Source organism: Saccopteryx leptura, chromosome 5 (assembly GCF_036850995.1).
Source record: "Saccopteryx leptura isolate mSacLep1 chromosome 5, mSacLep1_pri_phased_curated, whole genome shotgun sequence".
Classification (NCBI taxonomy): Eukaryota; Metazoa; Chordata; class Mammalia; order Chiroptera; family Emballonuridae; genus Saccopteryx; species Saccopteryx leptura.
In genome coordinates this window covers 113495211-113512694 of record NC_089507.1, presented here as the reverse complement: position 1 = coordinate 113512694, position 17484 = coordinate 113495211, and the positions used below count along the sequence as shown (strand labels likewise).

At 41.7% G+C, this 17484-nt stretch overlaps 1 protein-coding gene across 9 annotated transcripts in view; it reads right to left on the bottom strand.

Moving 5' to 3' along the window:
* PARD3 (par-3 family cell polarity regulator) overlaps positions 1-17484 on the bottom strand; it is a 696077-nt gene that overhangs the window by 265587 nt on the left and 413006 nt on the right. For all 9 annotated transcript variants that reach the window (XM_066386075.1, XM_066386074.1, XM_066386078.1 and 6 more), the window contains exons 15-16: positions 13155-13305; positions 5458-5647 (exon numbers count right to left, since the gene is read on the bottom strand). In XM_066386075.1, coding sequence (XP_066242172.1) covers positions 5458-5647; positions 13155-13305 — 341 coding nt within the window. The remainder of the gene's footprint in view (positions 1-5457; positions 5648-13154; positions 13306-17484) is intronic.

Here is a 17484-nt window from a genome sequence, read left to right as displayed (position 1 = left end):
AGGGAAGTTTACCTATACCTGTGTGTATAAATGCATGAGTATATACAGTCTTCAAAAAGATTTAAACTAAATCACACAAATATAATTCATTGGAAACAAAAACTGTGGCTGTGCAGGAAGTAATGGGAAACACACCATTAATTTACATTTTGTAATTCTTTCTCCGCGTGAGTTCTCTCCTCCTCGGCTTCCCTCTCACTGTTTCCTCACTCAATATTTGACAATGCCTCATTATTTCTGTGAGTATTAAAAATAAGCCTTCTATCTTTCACACGCTGGAATGATTAAAAGTTTGAGAAAAGCTCTCCTATATTAATACAAAAATTGGCAGCAAACAAGTGACTCCCTAAATTGAAAATGAAGTTTTCAAAAGGACATATATTCTGGTCTTTGTGTATCTGTATCTTTTATCTTGTGTTTCAGAAAATAAAAAAAAAGACACTTGATGGCGTGCAGTTTGATTAGGTTGTCATGTCTATGCGATACTTAATCAACTGAGGAGATCAGCTCAACACATCTTCATTAGAACCTGTTCTGATGAAGGCACCGTGCCGGGCACCAAAGTCAAAATGGCAAATAAGGAAAGACCTCAGATTTCGGATCTCTGTGCGCGTTTAAGAGAAACACCACACCGGAAGGATCTAGTAGGAGCTTGGCTGCAGAGCTGAGAGAATAAACAGCACTTGAGGGAGTCAGGAAAAGAGTGACTTGAGTGGTGTGTGATTTGGTCACACAAGCACAGCAGCTGAAGCAGCGATGAGGCAGCACACGGCAGATCCTTGGGAACAGGACAGTCAGAAGTGTCTCCCAGTGGGAGGGGCAGTGGGTGACATGAATGAAATCTCTCCTATTGGTATGAACTTGCGAACACTTTCTAGAACATATTAGGTGTTCTGAGCACAGCCCACATGATGGAAATCATTCTTCTCCATGCTGGGCACACTGAGAAAAATATAGCTCGTCAGTGTTAGTGCCGCAACACCTTCCTGACCTACCTGTTTAAGTGAGAGTACATCCCCACCACAGGTGAGTAATCCACTAGAATATGAGGGGGCCACTTCCACTGTGGCAGCTGGGTTTATGACAACCTCCCTCAGGCTTCTGATGGAAGCAAGCTTCTGGAGCCCTTGGTGAGAATTACCTTCCATATCAGGAAGGGGGTGATCGTCTAGTTCAGATATATATCAGAAATTTAGCTGTCATTAGCTAAAATTGCATGAAATAACTGGCTCTGACAGAATTCAAAAATGGTGAAAAGGAAGACATCAAGGAAAATGCTCTGACGTCCAGTTAAGTGACCTGAAAAGTATCGAGCCTGCACATCTTATGATGCTCAATACAGACACCACTAATTGCCTGCCTCAACCATAGTACAAGGCCAGTGAGAAAATTCAACGACATGGGCAAAAGCCCTTTGTAAACTGCAACCTACTATACAAAACAACTTACTATTATCCAATAAAGACTTTCTATCTCAAATTATCCAAGAAATACAAAGTATGATCATGGAAATAGAGTCCTAAAAAACCACACAAAGGAACTGAATCATCCTTCTCAATCTTTCCCACCAAATACAGAGCAGGGCCCCGAGGATGAGGCAGAATTTCAGGATGTACCTACTCTCCGGGTCATGCAGGTTCAGGGTTGGCACCCAAGAGTGAGCACCTCCCTACGTTTTGAACCCTGGACTTCACCTTAGTGCTGGCCTAAGTCCTGAAAACTCCCAGAGATTGGGAATTTAGCTCAAGGCAATAACAATTTTTTCCTTTTTTGTAAAACACTATCTTATGTCCTAATAAAGTTGTTTTCTTTGCATCTACACTAAATCTTTTCATTTTTAACATATCATATTTTTACTATAAAACTCTGAATACATCTGATGTTACAGAAAGAAGCCAGGTCACTTAGGTGCCCATGAACACCTTACAATGCATACAAATGGTTCATACTTGAATGACACGGGACTAGAGGAGCTGACCCCACCCCACAGTCAAAAATCCATGTGTGACTTTTGACTCCTCAAAACTGAAGCTGTCCTTAGGTATCCACAGAAGTTTGGCTCCAGGACCCTCTGTGAATACCAAGGTTCCATGGATGCCCAATCCCGATACATGATGTACAACAATGCCTCCAGTCAGCACCCTGTATCTTCCGGCTCTCAACCACAATTAGAAAACTACCGGTATTTATTGAAAAAAATTACATATAAGATATTCAAGGGTCACCTGTACTCTGTATGTGAGTATGTATAGCAGCAGTTTACATCATATATATATATATAAAGTTATATTATTTATACATATTTCTTAAATATATATATATGCAAGTATATTAGGCTTATGTCATAGTATTCACATACTACTATGGTAATAATTTCCAGAGCACATACGCACCAATTCAAATACACAGTCCCAGAAGTGAAAAATTAAAACGCAGATGATGACAACTATGACTCAATTTGTAATGGAAACTCTAAATAATAGATTTTCAATGAAATTAATTTTTTATATGTTGAAAGTTGATTTCTTCAACCATTCTGCATGTGTTTATCAACCTTTTTTGGAATTATGTGGAGTATTTTAAAACCAAGAAGCCATCAAATTGGTGAGCAGAATTATTTTAAAATACAATTTTAATAGAAGTTATGGTTAAATTTTTTTCAAAGAAATATAAATTATTATTGTTAAGGTTATCTGAAAACCACATATTGTTGTACTTCATAAACTAATGTTATGGCCTCTAAAGTTATGTTGTCACTGCAATTAGAATCTGCAATTTTTTTCCTTGAAAATGCTGTTAATGTTTCCTAAATCAATTAATGGATTAAAAAAAAGTGTATTCTATTAGTTCACAAATTAAAAGTGTAGCCATTTGATATATTGGACCTTCCAGTAGAGTGAACTATAAATATACACTATCTAAAATGTCAAATGAGTGTGTGAGTTAATAAGAGCCTTAAAATTACTGAATATGCTTAAACCATGAAATATTAATACATCCCTAACAACAATCCCCTTAAACTAATTTCAGACACAATAAACAGGACATGAGTGTACTTAACAAATTAGACTGCAGGGCGGACAGATGATTCCTTAAAGAATGTAACCATATCGTGACCTCCAATGTTACTAAAATTCCAGTTATTAATCCTGCCTTATTGCCCTTTTGTTCTCATAACATTTTCATCCAGGATTAGGGAGACACTGTCAGGCCAGGAACCTTACATTTTTGGCTGTGATTCAGAACAGCTGCCATTTGTGTTTAGCTAACCCCTTATTCCTCCTGCTGTCCTTGCCCCCCACAACCCCTCAGCAAAACCACACAAGCCCTCCCCATTTCATAAGTCCCCTTCAGGGCAAGTCACCACCACAACCAATCCCTGGGAGTTTGTTTATTCATTTGCACTGATACACCGCTTCACCTGGCCCCCCATAGATTTGTTCCCTTGGCCACTGCCCCAATTTCTCACATGGTGGGGAAATGGGGTCCCTAAGAGAAGCCCTGCAAACGCAGAGCCCTTATTGGTCTCTGTTGCTGTTTTCTTGTCCAGAGAGAGAGGATCTGCAGCAGCAAATGCATAGGCAACTGTGGGTTCACAGGGGGTTTCCTTTAAGCTGGAGTGTCCTCTCCATGTTGAACCAAAAAAAAAAAAAAAAAACTTGCACAGAGAAGCTGTGTTTAAATCCTGTGTTTTCAATAAGAGAATTAAAGAGAGAGGGTGAAGGTGGAGATAAGGGGGTTTGGGAAGGAAATGGGGAGGAGGAAAGGAGCAGAGGGGAGAGAGGAGAGGAAGGGAAGAGGGAGGGAGATAGAAAGAGGGAAAGGGAGAGAGAGAAGGAAAACAGAGAGGGAGGGAGAGCAGAGGGGGAGGGAGAGGGAGGAAGGGAGGGAGGGAACAGGGGAAGAGGGAAAGGAAAGGGGTGGAGGAGGGAGAAAGGGAAAAGAAGATGATGAAGAGGGGAAAGAAAGGAAAGGGAAATAAAAGAGAGATGGAGTTTTCAAGGGTGCAAAGAACAGGTGAGACTGTTCTATGGAAATACCTGCAGAACTAACCAAGGACCAGGCTGTGTTTCCAGTTGCTCACGGGAGGAGTGGGGGAAGAGGATCGCAGGGTGGTTCAGGTTGTCAAGTTCATCACTAAAATGTTACTACAAATAAATGCCCTTCCTCTGGACTCCTCCTATCTAATATGTAATGTTGACACAAGTCCCGGGATGAGCAGGAAACAGAAATGGATGGGTGCTGAAGGAACAATGCCAAAGCATTTAAAAATTATTTTACTGGTGCCCTGGCCAGTTGGCTCAGTGGTAGCATGTCAGCCCAGCATGTGGAAGTCCCGGGTTTGATTCCTGGTCAGGGCACACAGGAGAAGCGCCTATCTGCTTCTCCACCCCTCCCCCTCTCCTTCCTCTCTGTCTCTCTCTTCCCCTCCTGCAGCCAAGGCTCCACTGGAGCAAAGTTGGCTGGGGCACTGAGGATGGCTCCATGGCCTCCACTTTAGGAGAGCTAGAATGGCTCCAGCCGCAAAGGAAATAACGACCCAGATGGGCAGAGCATCGCCCCCTGGTGGGCGTGCTGGGGTGGGGGGTGGGGGGGGTGAATCCCGGTCGGGCACACGCGGGAGTCTGTCTCACTGCCTCCTTGCTTCTAACTTCGGAAAAATACAAAAAAAAAAATATTTTACTGGTGTTATCAATAAAAGACACCAGAGAGAGGGCAATGAGAACATCCTGGTATAATGCTTCATGTGGTCTGTGCTAATTATCACTACAGCCTCACAAGGTCATGGCTAGGTGGCACTTCCCTGCTGTTTACTGCATTCAAGAATTACTAGGCATGAAAATTGAAGTTCACATCCAGATTCATGGGCCACACATTAGCTCAATAATATGGAAAGCTTACTTTATTTGGAAAGATATAGGAGGAAAAATGGCATGAGATGGCCCCCAAAGTCACAATGCTAGAAACAAGTACAAAGCATTTTAAATTAGTTATGGCACTTTTTTAAAAAAAAAAAAACAAAAAACTTCCCATTCCCAGAACATATCAACTAGTAGTTTGGCCAGTCATCTAATTGTGACAAACTGTGAGTCACTTTAGGGATTTGCTTAGAATTTATTTACCTAAAGGAAAAACCATTCATCAACTTGACACTTATTTAAATAATTCATAGTGAATTAACAAATAAATAGGGTTTTCCCCGTGCTAATTTTGTTGTCCGTTTGGCTAAACTATCAACTACAGCCCTGGAAAGGCTAAGACCACTGAGCAAGTATATGGCCTTGGATGAACTCTTTCATTAAAAGAGCAATAACTAATTAAAAGAGTATTACATCCATGAAAACAGAACACCATTATACACATATTGGACTGACCGCGCTCCATGATAGACTGTTTTAACAGAAGGTGAACTGGGACAATTCACCCGTCTCCTTCCACCCTGGCAGGGGACCTTACCAGTCTGCAGAGTCATGAATGGCCGCCTTGGCCCAGGGACCAGGTTCTGTCGTCACGAGTCCGACGTCGTCGTGGGAGCTGGAGGACGACTGGTCGGAGAGGCGTGGAGGCAGCACTGGCACCCTGTCGTCCTCTATCATGACAGTGTCGTCCTGGGGCATATTCACTGTGGGCGACAGCTGGTATTTGCCTGTCCAGTAAACAAAGAAAGAAAGACATTCTAGATGCACAGTGGGAGCTCATGGGCATGCTTCACACTATTGTGCACGTCAGGAAATGTCTACATTTCCACACATTCGCTCAACCAGGTAGAACAAGACAGGATTAAGGAGACATAATTTTTCATCAAGGAATGCCAAGTGGAGATCTTATGTCCATTCTTTCCTCAGCCATTGGGGAGCTAATGTAGCTCTGGTCAGCACATTCAATCTCTCTGGTTTTCAGTTTCCAAAAGCCAGAGATGACTCCCAGAATGCCTTCTCATGTGAAAACACGACACAGTGGCTGAGTTATGGAAGTCCTTTGAAATTGTTCAGCAGGAAACGGAGGGGGAAGCCCTGCCAACTCACACCAACCCTTCTCTCATTCCTTCATGAAGCAGTATGTAAGGAAGACCTCCTCTATGCCCCTCAAACACTCATGCCCTAGATTAGGAGACAGACCTAGAAAAGATGGCCACGGATTGATGCTATGAGGGACATGCCCAAAGTCCTGGGTGCTCACTAGTGCTGGGACTGCCTGGGTAGCTAGACACAGAGGGTGCTGGGAATCTTAATGAAAGTTAACATCAGAGTTGGGCTTTGGATGACGAGTAAGATCTTTTCTGCTAGAAGAAATGACATTGGTTTTAGATGCTGGCAGCATCATCGTTAAATGCCTGACAGAGAAAAGCCCAGGAGACCCGCAGGTGACACTTTGAAGATGAGTACAAGCAGAATCATGGCCTTGGGAGGGGGTGGAGGAAGACTGATCCCCAGGAGCCAAGATTAGGATCGGACTGTGCAGAGATTTTCAGCCCAAGACAGGAGGCCTGTAGATTCTGATTTATATAATTAAAACAGCGTTCTTGGTAAGGAGGGATGCAGAACTGTCCACACTGAGCAGCTTCTTTCAGGAAAATCTGCCCAGGTCCTCAGACGAATGTGACAGGCATTTACATTTCCTGTGACAAAATTAAGATTCAAGGCCCTGAATCCAAAGGGTGCCATCTTCCCCCCCAAATGCCTAAAGCTTTACTAGCTGACTCCCAAAAAGTTGTGCCATAATTCTATGCAAGAACTGTGGACCATGCTTTGAGCCACATAACTACATTGTGGGAGGCCATATGCACAGAAATGTGCCACATGGGTTACCATGGGCCCACCAGCCTGGCTTTTCCAACATAGCAAGGAACACTGACAATTCCCATCACCTTACAAGAGGATGCAAAAATTCTCCTTTTGAAGCCAATGTCCAAATCTATTTAAATCAGCTATACAGGTTCTTACCCCAACAAACAGGACCACCACACTGTCCCAACACAGCCACCATTTTAACTGGGATACACTTCTCTTGTATTATAAACTATCGCTTAACATAGCACAAGACCAATGTATAGAAAGTCTGTTAACATTTTAGCCTCAGTCTTAAGATTTCATTTTTCCTCATGTTTTATTGATTTTAGAGAGGAAGGGAAAGAGACAGACACAGGAACATCAATCTGTTCCTATATGTGCCATGACAGGGGACCTAACTAGCATTTTCGGTGCTGTGAGACAGTGTTCTAACCAAGCAAGCTATCTGGCCAGGGCGAGATTTCATTTTTAAGTAAGTGATAATTTTAGTTTTAACTCTTTGGGAACTTTGGTATGACAAGTAGACGGTCTTGTAGAATTTCTAAAAATATAAATTACTCTAGACATTTCAACAAATGTATAAAAATTAAGTCAATACATATCTCTTCAGGACAATCCACAAAACAAACCTTGAGAAAAATTTTAAATGCATTCAATTTAGCATCAACTACTCTATTATGGAAACTATAATAGAGCATGCTAACTAAAATGTCTACTCAGCATTTTTTCCAAAAAAAACCACTCTGTTTTGATTGAAAATACATCATTTTGACAAACTATGAAAACTAGCAACTTTTTATGGATGCTCATGATAAAAACAAATCAAATTTAATACATAATCATTTCCTTTCCCAAATTCCAGTCATTAATATAATCCTACTAGAATTTTAGAATATTAGTACAGAAAGACAGAAACCTGTTCAATAAAATATAGCATTATTACCCAAAGAAATATTTCCTTCTGAAGACAAACTTTTTCTCCCAAAAGTGAACACAAAATGAAAACACCAGAATTTTCCCTGACAGCTCAGCACTGACAAGGCATGTCTCAAAGCATTAAATACCAAGTCCCCACATAGGCACTATCTATTGGAAGGAAATATTACAGTGCAATTAGAGTGCAGTTATTTTTAACAAGTAAAACGCTTGGGTTTACAAAGTATACTCTGAGAGACAGCCTAGTAAGCAATGTGGAACCCTGAACGGTTCTTCCTATGACAGCCCTTTTTCCTAAGGTTTGCTTTGAGTAGAAATATTGTACCTCAGTGATCCAAAATGTTATGCATAAGTAAATAGTAAGAAATTTCTCAAACAATAAGATAGGAATTTAGCTTGCTTTCTTTTTTTCTCTCACCTCTGATTCTGGAGGCTATTATCTTAAAAAGCTGGAGAGTTAGTATCATCCATCAGTATTTCACTTCTTAACATGCTTGTTAGGAATAGAGTTTGAGACTGTGACTGCAGGGATATATGGTGAGTAACAAATAACTAAGTTCTCTAACTCTGTGTTTTATTAAACTCCACCTAGTCAATATCCCCGAATGACGACTGCTATACTTGGCACGTTGTAAATGTGCAACCGTGGAAGGATGACTGGAGAAGCCATTGATTACTTTTTTTTTTTTGTGACAGAGACAGAGAGAGGGACCGATAGAGACAGACAGACAGGAAGGGAGAGCGATGAAAAGCATCAATTCTTCATTGCTGCACGTTACTTTTTCATTGATTGCTTTCTCATACTTGCCTTGACGCAGGGGGGGGGGGGGGCGGCGGCGCTACAGCAGAGCCAGTGACCCCTTGCTCAAGCCAGCAACCCTGGGCTTCAAGTCAGTGACCCCACACTCAAGCCACATGAGCCTGAACTCAAGTCAGCAAACTCAGGGTTTTGAACCTGAGTCCTCTGTATCCCTCTGATGCTCTATCCACTGCACCACCACCTGGCCAGTCTGATCTACTTTTTAATAGATAAATATTCCTTTGTCCTCAACTAGTCCACTAGCAACTGCACACTAAGACTTAAACCAGTCAATACCTTGCAGAGAAGTGAGAAAATGCAATGCACAATGATTGTTCACTAAATATTTATTCATTGGTACATTTATACAGAAGATAAGGCCATGCATGACACTAAAAACAGATGAAACGAGAAAAATTTTTCTAGTGATGTCACTCACAATAAAAACTTTAATGTTCTATTCTTCTATATTCAATTTATAACAAAATAAAATAATATGAACATAATTATTAAACTTCACCACTTGTATGAATATAAAAGCTATTGAGATTAAATCCTAAAATGGACACAACAGATTCTGGTTTTGCTTTAAATAGAAAAAAATTTTCATGTTAAAATGTTGGAAAAATTTTAAGGTTCAATGTTGCCAAATATCAGCTTCTGATTTTATGAAGTGAACATGTTGGTTAATGAGCTACGCCTAGTATTGTTATTATTATTAGTTAAGACAGTCCAACAATTTGTAAAATATTTTTAAGGCTTTTAAAGAAAGACACCCTATCCAAGCTCATTACAGATGTCTTTTTGATCAAATTCCAGGATGACTCTTTCAAAATGCACGACCCTGGAAAGTCAGCCAATCTGGATGATGTTGAGATATCTTGCCTCAGGTCACAAACTTGGCTGTCCCCACCAAAGCTAAGGAAATGGAAGGTCCGAGCAGCGGGGAATCATGACTCATAAAAACATACATCGGCATTTTGGCTGAGAAGCCCAGAACTGTGCAGTTTTGGACCTGTCAGTTAATGTCTTTGGTCCAGAATTCCCCTGTACAGAAGACAAGGAGCTTGGTCTACTGATTTCTAAGGTTGTTTTCCAAATTAAAGTCTCTGATTTTTATAACACTGTAGTTGCCAGGAGGGAATAGATTCTAGAGGGTGTCTACTGCATTTTGCTTAAGATGTGAAGACTTATAAATTGATGGTGACAAAGAATAAATCATACCAGTTGTGTGGCCTCAGTATTCTCCAGAGAAAGCAGTTTTAAGAAACAGAAAATAACTAAAAACACAATAAAAATCTCCATGAGACCTTAGGACTTTGTTCCTTTGTTAAGTGGGGAATGTGGCTGACTGCACCTGATATCCTTCCCACTCTAACCCTCCTCCTTCACTCACCGAGGCTTTAGAGGTGTCTTTGCTAGGATAGGTTCCCACAGAAATGAGTCAGAAAGGCTCAGAGTCCACTTTGATCTAGAGTCAGTCCTACCTGAGAATAGCTGATATGAAAATTCAGTTTGCCTAACGAAAATCATTTCTTCATGTAATTAGCTGTATCTTCAATACTAAGGTCTAACTCAGGGGTCCCCAAACTTTTTACACAGGGAGCCAGTTCACTGTCCCTCAGACCATTGGAGAGCCGGACTATAAAAAAAAAACTATGAACAAATCTCTATGCACACTGCACATATCTTATTTTAAAGTAAAAAAACAAAACGGGAACAAATATAACATTTAAAATAAAGAACAAGTAAATTTAAATCAACAAACTGACCAGTATTTCAATGGGAACTATGCTCCTCTCACTGACCACCAATGAAAGAGGTGCCCCTCCGGAAGTGCGGTGGGGGCCGGATAAATGGCCTCAGGGGGCCGCATGTGGCCCGCGGGCCGTAGTTTGGGGACCCCTGGCTAACTGAATAATAAAGTAAATACCACCACCCCCTAGTTAGTGTATACACAGGAGTTATTCTAGATGCATAAAAGACAACCATTAACCAAATAAAAGCTGTCGGAGAAATTTCCTAGACACTACGCAAATCAATAAATGCTAGTGGGGTAGATTAATAGAAATTCTGTGCTCTAACATCTTATATCTGGTACCCAGTTTTGGTATTTTATTACAAGGTCACATCTATTATAGGATTTCTAACTTAAAGGGGGAATTGACTTAACAAAACAGTATTTGTGTGTTAGGGCCAATGATACTGGAATAGGGACTGATAAAAACTGAGCAATTCTTGGGCCCTGGCTCAGTGGTAGAGTGTCGAACCAGCGTGTGGAAGTCCTGGGTTCGATTCCCTGTCAGGGCACACAGGAGAAGCGCCCATCTGCTTCTCCACCCTTCCCCCTCACCTTTCTCTCTCTCTCTTACCCTCTCGCAGCCAAAGCTCCACTGGAGCAAAATTGGCCTGGACACTGAGGATGGCTCCATGGCCTCTGCCTCAGGCACTAGAATGGCTCCAGTTGCAACAGAGCAACAGCCCAGATGGGCAGGACATCGCCCCCTAGTGCGCTTGCTGGGTGAATCTCAGTCAGGCGCATGTGGGAGTCTGTCTCTCGGCCTCCCTGTTTCTCACTTCAGAAAAATAAAAGACTGAGGAATTCTCAAATTTGCAAAGCTGAAGATAAATCAGATTAAGTACATGTATTTCTCAGGGTAAAACAATAGGCAATGTCTAGTCTCTAGTGCAACAAGTAAAAAAAACTGTCTTTAATATGCAAATCATTCAACATCAATTTGGCCTGTCATCCAATGAAAAGAGTCTGTTATCCTCCCCTCAGTACCATAGGGCACACCCAGTACATGATAAAGCAGAGGAGGAGGGAAGTCACTGCCCTGGGTGAAGCATCTATTACATCTCCATGAGAGGAAAGGCAAAATAATGTCACCTACAGTGTGGACAGAACCAGACTAATGACTCCATAGCTAACAAAATCAGGGCCACAAACTTTAAGGAAAAATGAAGGAATCCTCAACCCTTGTGTCCAGCATGTCAAAAGGTTACTAGGTGAATGTGGGGTTTTTGTCTGTTTTTTAGTTTTAGTTTTTCGCCTTCCTCTGAAGCATCAGGGATTGGAGGCAGGATGCCGGGTACAGGAGCTGGTGGACCAGTGGTCTGATTCTGTATGGCAAGTCCTATGTTCCTATAATAGAGGGGAAATTACAGCGTATCACTTTGTATGCACACAGATCCAAGGATACAAGCAAGCGCTCTCTCTCTCTCTCTCGGACTGAATTTTCATCAACAAACAAGGATTGACCAAAATAACATTTTTATACCAAATCCAAGAAAGTATGGAAGATCTATAAGCCAAGAGGAGAGTGGTCATTGTTAAACCAAGGTTAATATGCTAAGTTAACATGAGACGACTGTCGTGTGATAGGTACACAATGTCTTTATCATTCTTCCTCTGCTTTCCTGTATGCCAAGCAGGCAACAGAAAGAACGGTGGCCCAATCAAACTACATTCAGTCGGTATGTCCAAATTCCAAGTATAACAAAATAACGGAGAATTTAGTGTTTTTTCCAAACTAGAAAGCAGGCAGGACTGGAGGAAGAATGACACAGGATTCCAGTGGGCAACTTTATGTCTATTTCTCGTCATGCCCAGGAAAAAGCTCTCTCATGGCAGAGACTGTTTCTGTCCCTCTCTGTAGTGACCACAAAGATAGACGCACAGTGCCTTGCCAACAGCAGGCTTTCCACGAACACCTACTGAGGCATGAAGTCAATGTTTCTTCTGATCAAACCTTCAATCTCTCAAATCTATACTTTATGTACTCAAAAACTGAGTAAAATTTAAGGTTGTACTTTAGCTTGGCAAAACATACCAGCATGAAAAGTGTTTTACTTCAAGGCGCTATTTGAATCAAAACGGTTTTGGGGACAATTTGAAAATTGTAACCAGGTAATCTCCCAACATAAGTGACTCAGTCCCTTTAAGCAGTCATGGGCAAAGCAAGTCTTGATGAATAGAAATAGTTATCCAAAGCTATATTGCTATAGAGCCAGTGTGGACCACCTCAGAGATCCACCGGGGGGGGCAGGCACAGGGCATGGTGTGGAATCCCAACAAAGGAGGCAAAATAACTCATCTCAGGATTTTTAAATGAAGGCTTTGAAAAAGTAGAGATGCAAGTGAAAAACCAGTGCCCTCTTATGAAGCGCCAACCAAACCAGTGTATCTGACACACACATACCCGCTCACCCGCATTGACTCTCTCCTGTCAGACAGCGCTGCTGCGAGTGACACCTACCTTCCAAAGCTTCCTGGCCATCAACCATTCAATTTGGATCTTTCTTTTCTTTTTTTTTTTAAACACAGCTTCATTTATTATCTCAAACAAGCTAAGAATCTCTTGATCACTGACAAATGTTTCTATGGGATTCCTTACTTACTTATTTTCTTTTCTTTCCACCATTACTACATCTGAAACTCATTTAACAAAAATCAATGTATTGATTGACTCTTTCTACATGAACATTTCCTGAGTGATTTTAATGACCTGCTCTTTTCCTCTAGAAAACACCCCCCCCCCCTCTACATTAATGGTACGTTGATGACCTTTCCCCAAACCAGGGAACACAAAACAATAAGATGTGGTCAACAGTTTTATGTGACTCACCCATTATCCGACTGAGCGCAGTGTTTCTTGTGGGGGACTCATCGAACCCCTCGATCCCACCATAGAGGGAGTGGGAGATTCTCCGTTCTCTGTCATCCAGGACTGTCTCAATGGGCAGCTCGGGGCCTGAGGGGCTCCCAGGTGACTTCAGCTGCAGAGAAAAGGGTGGGGGGAGAAAGAGTCAGGACTGGAGGTCAGTTAGCAGCAGGGGGTGGTTATAACAACTTGCCTGGGTCCTGCATCCCCACTGGGCACCAAATGAACTAGAACTTTTCACCCTGTACCTAAATAACTTGTGATGACAGCTCTGCCTAATGACCAGCTTTCTGGTCCCTTTCCACAGTGCCTCCCAAGAAGTCCTGTCAGATTGCAACCACTGGGGAAAAAAAGTGAATATTAACAATTAAAAAAAAAAGACATATCCTGTTGCATATTTTTGTTTGTTTCACTCTTAGTATCTGTTAAAGTTGATTTACAATTTTATTCAAAATTCGTCCTAAGATGTCACTCTGCCCGGGGCATGCCATAGCAGGATGAAGGCTGGAGCTGAAGCACATCTGTACACCAAAAGGATGTGTACACGGAATAATCAGTGTGGGTGCGTGCCAGCACATTTACTATCTGCTCTTCAAGACTTAAGGACTACTTGTCAGCTCAGGTGTCTCAACAATACACGGTGCCCACATTTCTTCTGCTAAACAGTAGGAATCGTCATCCTCTTCCCTGACTGTTAACCTCAAGCCTGAGGCAGTGAGTAACTGAGTAAAGGACTTCAATGGGACACAAATAATATAGAGAAGAACCAACGACTCTAATAAAGCAGGCAAAGATGCAGAGTTCATCAACATATGCAATTGAATAAATCAGCAAAGAACACAGGTCAAGTTCTATTGCCATGAAGTAATGGTTTGTGGATGCCTTGCAACAGCAGTGCCATCCTGCTGAGGCAGCTAATCGGGTAAGAGCATCGCCCCGACATGACAAGGATGTGGGTTTGACCCCCGGTCAGTGCACACGGGAAGCAACCAATGAATGCAAGACATAGTGGAACAGCAATGAATCCTTCCCTTCCCCCTCTCCTCTCGCTGTCTTTAAAAAAATTTTTTTTAGTTTAAAAAAATAATAAAAATTAAGCCCTGGCCATATAGCTCGGTTGGATTGCTGTCTGGGAGCGCAGAGGTTGCCAAGTATGATTCCACAGTCAGGTCACATATAGAAACAGCTGATGTTCCTGTCTGTCTCTCCCTTTCTATCTCCCTGCCTCTCTCTCAAAACAAAACAAAAAGCAGCAGTGCCTTCTCAGCTGTATTCTTTTTTTCTTTCTTTTTTTAAAATTTTTATTTATTGATTTTAGTGACAGAGGCAGGGGGAGAGAGAAAGAGAGAGAGAGTCAGGAACACTGACCTACTCCTGCTTGTGCTTCGACCAGGGATTGAACTGGCAACCTCTGCACTTCGGGACGATACTCTAACCCAGGGGTCCCCAAACTTTTTACACAGGGGGCCAGTTCACTGTCCCTCAGACCATTGGAGGGCCGGACTATAAAAAAACTATGAACAAACCCCTATGCACACTGCACATATCTTATTTTAAAGTAAAAAAACAAAACGGGAACAAATACAATATTTAAAATAAAGAACAAGTAAATTTAAATCAACAAACTGACCAGTATTTCAATGGGAACTATGCTCCTCTCACTGACCAAAGAAAGAGGTGCCCCTTCCGGAAGTGTGGTGGGGGCTGGATAAATGGCCTCAGGGGCCGCATGCGGCCCGCGGGCTGTAGTTTGGGGACCCCTGCTCTAACCAATCGAGCAATCTAGCCAGGGCTATATATTCTTCTTAAAAATAATAGGAATAAAGAACTGATGTCAGCGAGGCCTTGAATCAAATCTGCTTCAAGAGGAACAAAGCATACTAAGCTGTACTCCCCCCAGTGTGGGCTCTGAGACCATCTCCAGGGACTAACATCTTAGGACACTCAGAGGCTAGATGCAGCCAGCAGCAGAGTGTGCTTGAGGGGCAAGGCAGCCGGCTCGCTCGGTGCGGCTCAGCAAGGCACGGCACCGCACGGCACTACAGAAGCAGAGGCTGCACATGCCAAACAAGAAACCACAACGGTCACCGTTCTTTCTCCTGAACAAATTATGGTTTCTGTAAGGAAACCAATGAGATATTTAATGCAGTTCTGAACAACAGACTTATCTCTCCTAGTCTGATAAGCACTGAGGACATTTACCTTACTAGAGGGTCAGAACAATTACAACTGGAGGCACATCATCCTGTAGGAGAATAGTAAGTTCCCAACGCCAGTGAATTAGACTCAAAAAGGTTCAAATTGTAAAATACAGATTTGCTGTATTATTTTCTTGAATTGAAGATTTCGCCTGACGGCTTTACTGAAAAGCATATGAAATAGTCAAGGTCTCTGATGTTAAGAAGAAAAGAATACTTTGTGAAAAAAATACTATGCCTAAACTCCAAGGTTCTTTGGGAAATAAAAACAAAAACAAAGGAAACACCAATCATATACCCTTAAGAGCAAGTCTATTTGAATTTTTAAAACGAGCATCCACATTAAAGAGACTTGTGATACAAAAGTGAACACACAACCCACCGGCTATGCAACAATTTCATCATAAAACATCCTCAAGTTGCTTAACACATACATTTCACTTAACTATGTAACTGCCGTTTTCCAGATGATACTCTATACAAAACTCCTTCATGAGAAATCCCTAAATATACCAGGAGGTGACTTTAGAACTTGATAAAATCAAAGAAAAACATGCAGGCTTTCTAGAGAAAAATAGTAAGACTCCTGTTCAGACGGAACCTGGCACTCGACCACTTCTTGGGAAAGAGCACGCACAACCCCCCCCCCCCCCAGCAGTGTCCCCAACTGCTGCATCTCAAGGGACAGGATGAGATAGAGACAGCATGGCCTGCTACATGACATTTAACAGAGGACACAATGCCGTTTTATATCCTAAAAAATAAAAATAAAAAAACACTGATTTTAAATCTTATGATGATCCTGACCAGATGGTGGCACAGTGCTGATAGAGCATTAAACTGGGAGGCAGAGGACCCAGGTTCGAAACCCTGAGGTCACCGGCTTCAGGTCAGGCTCATCCAACTTCACTGTGGATTTGCTGGCTTGAGCGTGGGATTGTAGACATAACCCCATCATCACTGGCTTATAGCTCAAATTCGTGGCTTGAAACCCAAGGTCACTGACTTGAGCAAGGAGTCACTGGCTCAGCTAGAGCCCCCTGGTCTAGGCATATATGAGAAAGCAATTATTGAATAACTAAGGTGCAGCAACAAAGAATTGATGCTTCTCATCTCTCTACCTTCCTGTCTATCCCAATCTCTCCCTAAAAAAATAAATAAATAAATAAATAAATAAATCTAGTGATGATTTGTGTGTATGCTAAAAATGAGGTTAAGAAAGAGAAGCAGGGGGCAGCAAGATGGTGATGGAGTAGGTGGATGATTATGATTTAAATGACAGAGAATTCAAGATTGCAGTTTTGAGGGGCGGCAAGATGGCAATGGACTAGGTAGACGACCAACTTCCACCTCCCAGAACCAAAGTGGTTACAACTTAGTTTAAGAACCATCATCTGGAAAAACCAACTTTGGACTAAACTAAAAGTACTCTTTAAACAAGGAACACTGAGGAAGCCACACTGAGACTGGTAGGAAAAGCAGAAACACGGAGAGGGATGCCCAGCTCCAGGAGCAAACAGCAGCCCAGAGAGACTCGCGTGGCAGAAAGTGAGTTTAGCGGAGAGGGGAGGGTCCTTGGCCCCAGGAACAAAGTCCCAGCCTTTAAAGAATAAAATGACAATAAACAACTACATATCAATAATAACTTTAAATGTAAATGGATTGAATGATCCAATCAAAAGACATAGGGTAGCTGCGTGGATAAGAAAACAGGACCCATACTTTTGCTGTCTATAAGAGACACACCTTAAAACAAAAGATACACATAGACTAAAGGTAAAAGGATGGAAAAATATTTCATGCAAATGGAAATGAAAAAAAAAAGCGGAGGTAGCAATACTTATATCAGACAAAATGGACTTTAAAACAAAGACTATAGTAAGAGATAAGGAAGGCCACTACATAATGATAAAAGGAGCAATCCAACAGGAAGCTATAACCATTATAAATATCTATGAACCTAAATATATAAAGCAGACTTTGATGGATATAAAGAACAAGATCAACAGCAATATTATAATAGTAGGGGACTTCAATACCCCACTAACATCGCTAGATGGATCTGCAAGAAAGAAAACTAACAAAGAAACAGCGGA